The sequence below is a fragment of the Pelophylax lessonae genome (genome assembly GCF_965119305.1).
Source record: "Pelophylax lessonae genome assembly, chromosome: 4".
Classification (NCBI taxonomy): domain Eukaryota; kingdom Metazoa; phylum Chordata; class Amphibia; order Anura; family Ranidae; genus Pelophylax; species Pelophylax lessonae.
This window is the reverse complement of record NC_138771.1, coordinates 661,874,828-661,883,624: the sequence shown is the minus strand read 5'-3', so window position 1 is coordinate 661,883,624 and position 8,797 is coordinate 661,874,828. Positions and strand designations below refer to the sequence as shown.

The following is an 8,797-nucleotide window of genomic DNA, read 5'->3' as shown; positions in this document are numbered from 1 at the left end:
TAAACTGGACAGTGCTATTACCCGTGCCACTGGTGGTAAATCTGGTTTCCTTCCCCAGGATCGCCGGTTGATAGATCAGAGAAGACCTCAAAACAGACAAAATCCTGATCGTGCCAGAGAGGCCCGTTTTTACAGGCCCGGTCGTGAGTTCAGGAAGAACTGGAAGCGCCCTCAGTCTACAGGGCAGAAGTTCTCCAAAGGAAAATCTTCAGCAAGCCGAGAGGCGACGAAGTCTTTTTGACATCGAACCTGTCCAGACGGTGCGGGTAGGCGCACGCTTGCTTCAGTTTGCGCACGTCTGGGCAGCCTCGATCGAAGATCAATGGGTCGTCAGAACCGTATCACACGGACATGTGTGGATTTTCGACAGAAGCCCCATTCTTCGCTTCATTCCTACGGCCTTACCCCGTTCAGAAGAGAAGAAGTCAACTCTTCTTACATATGTAGAATCCCTGGTTGCCCAGGGTGCGGCAGTGCCTGTCCCAACCGAGGAACGGTTCCAAGGCATCTACTCTCCGCTCTTCATGGTCTTGAAGAAAAGCGGCTCTTGGAGGCCGGTTATAGACCTAACACACCTAAACACCTTCATCAAGAAAGAGAGGTTCAGGATGGAAACACTTTTTACAATTCGGCAAGTGGTACAGCCAGAGGATTGGATGATATCCATAGACTTGAAAGATGCCTACTTTCACGTCCCAGTCGCAGCAGAAATGCAAAAATTTCTCCGATTCGCAGTGGGTCAGGTGCATCTTCAATTTACCTGTCTCCCTTTCAGGCTTACCACATCACCTCGAATCTTTTCCAAAATCTTACTGGCTGTAGTAGCCCTGATCAGAGCAAAAGGGATTCGTCTTTACCATTACTTGGACGACTTGCTCCTTCTGTCAGAACATCAGGATCAAATTCTGCTTCACAGATCTCAAGTAATTTCCACCCTTCAAGAGTTCGGGTGGCTCCTGAATTTGGAAAAAAGTCATCTGGAACCCACGAAGTCGTTGGTCTTCCTAGGGGCCCTCTTCAACACTTCCAGAGGCACTATCTCCCTTCCATTAGAGAAGATTCCGACAATTCGCAACAGGATTCGTCCGGCATTATCAGCCTCTCATCTCCGGGCATCCCAGTGCATGAAGATAATTGGGACCATGGTTTCCACGGCTCCCATGGTGAAGTGGGCACAGTGGAAGATGAGGCCCTTTCAGATGGGATTCCTCCAACAATGGAATTTCGAGAATCCAGAAGTCCTCATTCGGATAACTACGTCCATGAAGGACAGCTTAACCTGGTGGCTTCAGCGAAAGAATCTTTTAAACTGCCATTCAATCGTTCCAGCGTCCTGGTTGGTCATGACCTCGGACGCCAGCAGGACGGGATGGGGAGCGCATTGCCTGTCGGAGGTGGCCCAGGGCAGATGGGACTTCCCTACATACGGGGTGGTCTCGAATGTGCTGGAGCTTCGGGCAGCGTTCTGTGCTCTCCAGGCCTTTCAGCATCTGGCGACCGATGCCTCGGTCCTCCTAAGACTGGACAATACGACAGCCGTCGCCTACATCAAGAGACAAGGGGGCACCCGCAGTCCTTCTCTTCTGAAAGAAGTGAAACCTATTATGGATTGGGCTCAAAGACATCTGTCCAACTTGTCAGCCGCCTATCTTCCGGGTGCCCAGAACGTCCAGGCAGACTTCCTCTCAAGGTCTGCTCTGGACAACAACGAGTGGTCACTCCATCCAGAGACCTTCATATGGGTCATGTCTCTAGGTTACCATCCAGAGGTAGATCTGTTCGCATCTCCAAGCAATGCCAAACTGGAGAGATTCTACACAAGGTGGCGTTATCCCCAGGCCTACGGGGTAGACGCCCTGACGGATCATTGGAATTTTCAAACGGCCTATGCGTTTCCTCCAGTGCCAGTCATCTTCTAGTTTCTTCACAGACTCAGGACAGAGAGAGTGCAGATCATAGCGATTCTTCCCTTCTGGCCAAAGAGACCGTGGTTTCCTCTGTTGCTCCAGCTGAGCTGTCGGGACCCGATACCTCTGCCAGTCAGGCCGGACCTTCTGTCCCAAGGGCCTATTCTTCACCCCTGCCCAGCACAGCTTCATCTCATGGCATGGCTGTTGAGAGGGAAAGATTGAAAGCGCTCGGTTGTCCAAACGAGGCAATCGCTACAATGATGAGTGCCAGAAGACCCGGCACGAACAAGGTCTATGAAAAAATCTGGTCCAAGTTTAAGGATTATGTGGATAGCAGATCTAGCTCTGTCTCTGACCCAGGAATCCAGGATATTTTGGGCTTCCTCCAGTCCGGTCTGGACCTGTCATTGGCAGTAAGCTCCCTTCGGGTCCAAATTTCAGCCATTTCGGCCTTCACTGGGACTGCATGGGCGAAACACTCCCTGGTTCGCCAGTTCTTCAGAGGCGCTACTAGGTTAAGACCTCCTAGAAAGCCCAGGTTCCCTAAGTGGGATCTTCCTACGGTCTTGGAGTTTCTTTCCTCACTCACCTTGAATCAGAAGGATCCATTCTTCCTTAAAAACATCTCCATGAAAACAGCCTTTCTGGTGGCTATTACTTCGGCCAAACGGGTTTCTGAACTCGGTGCCTTGGGTTACAAGGAACCATTCCTTACGTTTTTCCCTGATCGGGTAGTATTGGTTCCGATGCTTGGCTCCAATCCGAAAGTAATGTCGGTATTCCATGTCAACCAGGAAATTGTCCTACCCACGTTCAAATCTCAAGATGAAAATTCTGTCCATCCTTTGGACGTGGGGGAAACTCTTCGGCTATATCTGGAGACTACAGCTCCTTTCCGCCAGTCAGACCATCTTTTTGTCCTCATCTGTGGAAAAAACAAGGGCAAACAAGCTTCCTCAAGATCTATAGCAAGTTGGATAGTTCAGACCATCCAGTGGGCATATAAAGCCAAGGGACTGGCTCCTCCAGAGGTGGTGACAGCTCATTCCACTAGAGGGATCTCTACGTCGTGGGCAGCTTCTCTTCATGTAGCTCCTGACGTGATTTGCAGAGCGGCTTCTTGGTCATCAATTCATACCTTTATGTCGCATTACTGTGTTGAACCGGCTTCTTTATCTTCGGTCAACTTTGGTTTAAAAGTCTTGTCTGTTGACGGTGCAAATTAAACCTTTTTCTGTTAAACCAGCAGTTACCCGCCCGGGTGTGTATGGCTAGTTATTTCCCATACGTGTGCTGCCATGGAGTCTGTCAGGAAAACGGAAAATTTATATCAATACTTACCGTAATTTTCCTTTCCTGATGGACTCCATGGCAGCAGGAGTCCCCTCCCATCTGTTGGAGTAGTTCTAGTTATGGAACACGGCTCCTGGTATGGAGCAAAGATTTATGGGAGTGGGGTCCTATAGGGTAGGAGAGGAGGCGGAGCCTACCCATACGTGTGCTGCCATGGAGTCCATCAGGAAAGGAAAATTACGGTAAGTATTGATATAAATTTTCCGTTTTCTACTACATAGTTTTGGTTAAAAAAAAATCGCAATAAGTGTATTTTGATTGGTTTGCGCAAAAGTTATTGTGTTTACTAACTACGGGAAAGATTTCTGTCATTTCTATTTTTTTTTCAACTAGTAATGGCGGCGATCTGCGATTTTTCTTGTGGGACTGTGACATTGCGGCGGACAGATCGGACCCCTGACTGACATTTTTGACACTTTTTGGGGGTGACAGTGACATTACTACAGTAATCAGTGCTAAAAATATGCACTGTCACTATACTAATGACACTGGCAGGGGAGGGGTGAACTTTATTGGTGATCAAGGGGTTAAGTGCGACCCTAGGGGCGTGACTCTAACTGTCAGGGGGCGTGGCTTGTGAAGTAATCACAGAGACATGCGATCCTATATAGCAGGATCGCATAGCCTCTGTCATTACTTCAGTGAGAATGACAGACGGTTGTGTTTACATCAGCCGTCTGTCTTTCTCCCTCTGCTGCGGGAGATCGTTAGTGACCAGCGGCCATCGGAGCCGCCCGTCGCATGCGCTGGCTCCCCAGGGAACAAGCGGGGGTGGGAGCAAATGATCAAAAAACCCCGCCCCACCTCCCGCCATCCTAAATCCTGTAAAGGGTCGGGATAAGCCAACGCCACAGGGTTAAGCTAAAAGTTCTATTGGGATTGATGACATCACAGAGCTCAAGATTGGATTAAGATGGGACATTATTAACCACTTACCGACCGCCCGCCACAGTTTTACGTTGGTCCTCTGATGCTAAATACCGGTTTTATGGCAGAAGATAGCTGCCATAACCCCGGTATTTTTAAAAACAGCGGGCGATCGTCTTTCAGGTAAGGGTGGTCCCAGTGGCGCATTCGCAGCGGGATCACCCTTACGGTGTAGGGGACGAGGTGCCCCTCCCGCCGCGTCCCAGCCGCTTTCCCCGCTTACGGGACCCACCGGCAGCGGGGAAAACGATCCAGTCCCGGATCCTCTTAGACAGGAAGTCGAGTGAGGGCAAGATGGCCCCCACTCGACTCTATGGTCTTGGAGGACCGGAGAGACGTAAAGAGGACCTGTCATGCCTATTTCTATTACAAGGGATGTTTACATTCCTTGTAATAGAAATAAAAATGATCAAATTTTTATTTTTTTTTAAAACTGTAAAAACAAAAAATAATAAATAAAATAAATAGGAAAAAAAAATTAAAGTGCCCTGACCCCGTTAGCTCACGCGCAGAAGCAAACGCATAAGGAAGTCCTGACGTTCAAACCACACAAGTGAGGTATTGCCACGATAGTTGGAGCGAGAGCAATCATTTGAGCACTAGACCCCCCTCTGTAACTCTAAGCTGGTAACCTGTAAAACATTTTAAAGTGTTGCCTATGGGGATTTTTAAGCACCAAAGTTTGTCACCATTCCACGAGCATGCGCAATTTTGAAGCATGACATGTTGGGTATCTGCTTACTCGGTGTAATATTATCTTTCACATTATGGAAAAAAAAATTGGGCTAACTTTACTGTTTTCCTATTTTTTAATTCAAATTTTTTTATTTTTTCCCCAAAAAAATTGCGTTTGGAAGACCGCTGCACAACTACGGTGTGATAAAAAATATTGCAACAATCTCCATTTTATTCTCTAGCGTCTCTGCTAAAAAAAAAAAAAATATATATATATATATAATGTTTGGGGGTTCTAAGTAGTTTTCTAGAAAAAAAAAACTGATTTTAGCTTGTAAACACCAAGTGTCAAAAAAAAAGGCCTGGTCTTAAAGTGGTTAAAACATGTTCTGGTGTAAATTTCCAGGGGGCGATATAGAGCACTGCAGAGTTCAGACACCCCGACCCGGTATAGAGGAGATATATGACAGATGTTTTCGTTTTGTTCTTTTTCCTCACTCTAAAGCCCCGTACACACGCACAGATTGTTGGCCGACCAATCGGCCATCTTTTGTCCAGTGTTGTTTGTTGGTTGAAATGTGCTCTAGACTTGCACTGGAATTTTGTTGGCCAACAAAAACCAACTTCAGAAGTGATGTCATGTGCTGGTTACTTTCCGTGTGTTTTTTCTTCTCTGAGCATGCCCAGTCTTGCTCATCTGATTTTTGTCGGCCGAAATCTGTACTGACTGACGGAACAATAGGCCGTTCTGTTGTTGGCCAACAAAAATTTTATAGCCTGCACACCAGATTTTTTTTCGGCCGAAAATTCACAGTTGGTTGTCGGAAGCATCATACTAACAAGCCTACAATCGGCCGATCGGACTCTGGGCAACAATTTACGGCCAACAATCTGTGCGTGTGTACGAGGCTTTACTCTAAACTTTATCTCCCCTCCTTCACATGTCCGGGGGTTCAGTCCTCCTGGGAGGGGTACACCTGGTCACACAATCATTTTACTATGTACATCAACAAACCAAAAAACATCTCACACCTCCAGTATAACCTGACTTTTTCTATTATACTCATTTATTTCCTATTAATAATATAATAATATTTCCATATATATTGCAGATCAGCATGATTTTGTAGCATGACCTCCTATTTCTGTAAACCTGCACCCTGATTTGTACTGCACCCCAAACTACAATAAAAGAGACACTGACTGGAGTCCCCACTTTCTGTCCAATTGGATGGATTTTTTGGATCTGACCCTCCCTTCCTGTGATGTCATCAGTTTCTGGGAGGAGTTCTCACATCTCCTGTTTCCCCCCTCGTATCTTTATACAACCATTCGGGACCCATAACCCAGCATGGAGGGGCTCAGTGAAGGTGGTGGTGAAGGTGTGGAGGTGTCGGATCGGGTCACACAGATCATAAAAGGCGATCCGCCCAGCCTCATAATCCAGATCTATCCTGACTCTGTTACTGGAGATATTGGTGGGTAAGAGGGTCTCATCACTGTCATGTATCACCCAATACTGATTATCATACCTGTACAATCCCCAGGACTTATTATTATATCCAATCACTGACTCGTCCCCTTCCCTGTCTATACTGGGGTAACACATCCCGACTCTCCATTCATCTGACCCCCCGACATCCACATCCCAGTAATGTCTCCCTGAGGAGAAACTCTGACTGCTCATCACCTGAGACCAAACCTGGAATCTCTCCGGTGTTTCTGGGTGATTCTGACTTCTATCTGACCTGGATACAGTTTTCCTGTCATCTGATATATGTAGATAATTTCCAGCTGTGTTTCCATCCAGTAATATGTCTGCAGCTCCCTGTATAGGGAAGTATACATTTACCTCTCTTATTATATCAGATAAACCTGTGTGTAAGACCCCCGCCACACCCAGACCCCCTCCATCATGGAGGAGTTCCTCATGTCTCTCTCTGTCCTCATTATCTCCATCCTCAGTATCACACAAGTCACCTGTGTCTGATTCCTGTAGGACAGTCAGTGGATCCGTCATGTTACACAGCTCCTCAATGTGACGCATCTTCCTGGACAGCTCCTCCTTCTTTATTTCCAGATCCCGGATGGAGATGGAGATCCGCTCTGCCCGCCCGGAGATCTCCCTCAGGACTCTCCTCTCCAGGTCTTCCAGACGTCTCCGGAGATCTCTAAACAGGACAGTGACTCTCTCGGTGTCACCAGCTGCTTCTTCTTCTACTTTCCTCCTGTGCTCCTCCAGACTCTGGACTCTTTCCTCTGTCTCCTCTCTCTTTGTCAGAAGTTTCTGCAGAACATTCCTCAGTGTCTTCTTCTTCTTCTCAGAAGCCTCATCCAGTGACTCCATCTCATGTCCTTTATGTCCTCCAATCATAGAACAAGATATACAGACACAGGTATCATCCTCAGTGCAGTAATACTCCAGGATCTTCTTATGGACGGAGCATTTCCTGCTCTCCATGGACAAGGTGGGGTCACATAAGATGTGTTCTGGGGACTTTTTGTGGACTCTCAGGTGTTTATCACACAGAGAAACCTCACAGTGTAGACAGGATCTAACAGCAGGTACAGGAGAGTCCACACAGTGAGTACAGAAGACCCCGGACTCCTCCAGATCAGGCTGAGCAGACAGTAAATTCTCCACTATGTTACGCAGTGTTATGTTCCTCTGCAGTGCAGGCCGATCCGGAAACTCCTCTCTGCATTCAGGACAGGAATATCCTCCAGACCCCTTCTGTGTATCCAACACTCGATCAATACAGACCCGGCAGAAGTTGTGTCCACATCTCAGGTTTACAGGATCTGTATAAATGTTCAGACAGACGGAACATTCCAGCTCAGCTCTCAGATTAGCAGACGCCATCGCTGACAGCAGAAGGGAGAAGTGAAAGTGAAAGACACAGAGAGAATGAAGTTGGGAGGGGTCACCTCCTCCTACACAGGATAAGGCTGGGCTGTGACTTGTACTGTATTCAAAGGATTAGTTATATGAAGGGACACAGGTAATAAAAGCGTCTCCTGTAGAACAATGTGCATCTCCTGGGAAAAGAACAGCCATTTTTGCAGAGGCGTAACTAGAACCTTCAGGGCCCCAGTGCAAGAAACCATTAAGGGCCCCCCGGACCCCTGGCCGTGCGTCCTTCCCTTCAAGCCTGGGGCTCTTCCCACTGATCCTGGGGGTTTTTACTCTAGTTGCGGGGCCATTTATTACAGTCCTGCAGCGGGACCCTTTCACAAGTTCTGCAGTGGGCCCCCTTCCTGCCATCTTGGGGCCTCCCCACGGTGGTGGAATGCCAGGGCCCTGTCTCAAGTGTGACCTTTGCAATCCTGGAAGTTCACCCACTGGTGTCAGTCGTTTTTATTTTTTGGTATTTTAATTGTATTATTTTTTATCACTTTATTTTATTTTATCATTTTATTTTATTTTTTTTACAATGTCACTGACTATGACTCTGTCCATTCAGAAAAGGAAGGAGCTGGAAAATTACATATTTACCGACCTCTTCCTGGTTTTCTATTGTGACATCCCCTGCAGCAGCCTGCAGGAGACGGGAGGGGGGGGGGGGACCAGGGGAGGACACAGGGGCCCAGAGACAGCAGAACACAAGTGAACTGGATAGGAGGAGTGGCGGGGGCAGCACACAGAGGAACCAATCTCCTCCGTTTTTCTCCTGCAGCTACAAGAGGAAAAAGGAGGACAGTGATTTCTCTACATGCTGCCCCGCCGCCCCTCCTATCCAGGTGCACATAGGAGCCACACGGGCCCCCTGGAGCATGGGGCCCGGTTGCAATTGCAACCCCTGCAACCCCTGTAGTTACGACCCTGCATTTTTGTATTTATATAATATACAGCACACAGATGGTTTGCTATCTGGATGATCTATAGAGATTAAAAAAACAACTTTGTTGCAGATTCCTTCTATTTTTTGTTC

General features: G+C 47.5%; 1 protein-coding gene across 1 annotated transcript; it reads right to left on the bottom strand.

Annotated features, from left to right (window-relative positions):
* Positions 1-6,156: 6,156 nt before the first annotated feature.
* LOC309554194 (E3 ubiquitin-protein ligase TRIM39-like) lies at positions 6,157-7,743 on the bottom strand (the record flags this gene model as incomplete). Its single annotated transcript, XM_082255829.1, has 1 exon — positions 6,157-7,743. Exon 1 carries the CDS (start codon positions 7,726-7,728, stop codon positions 6,157-6,159), a length of 1,572 nt encoding a protein of 523 aa, XP_082111955.1. The 5' UTR covers positions 7,729-7,743.
* Between the last annotated feature and the right edge of the window lie 1,054 nt (positions 7,744-8,797).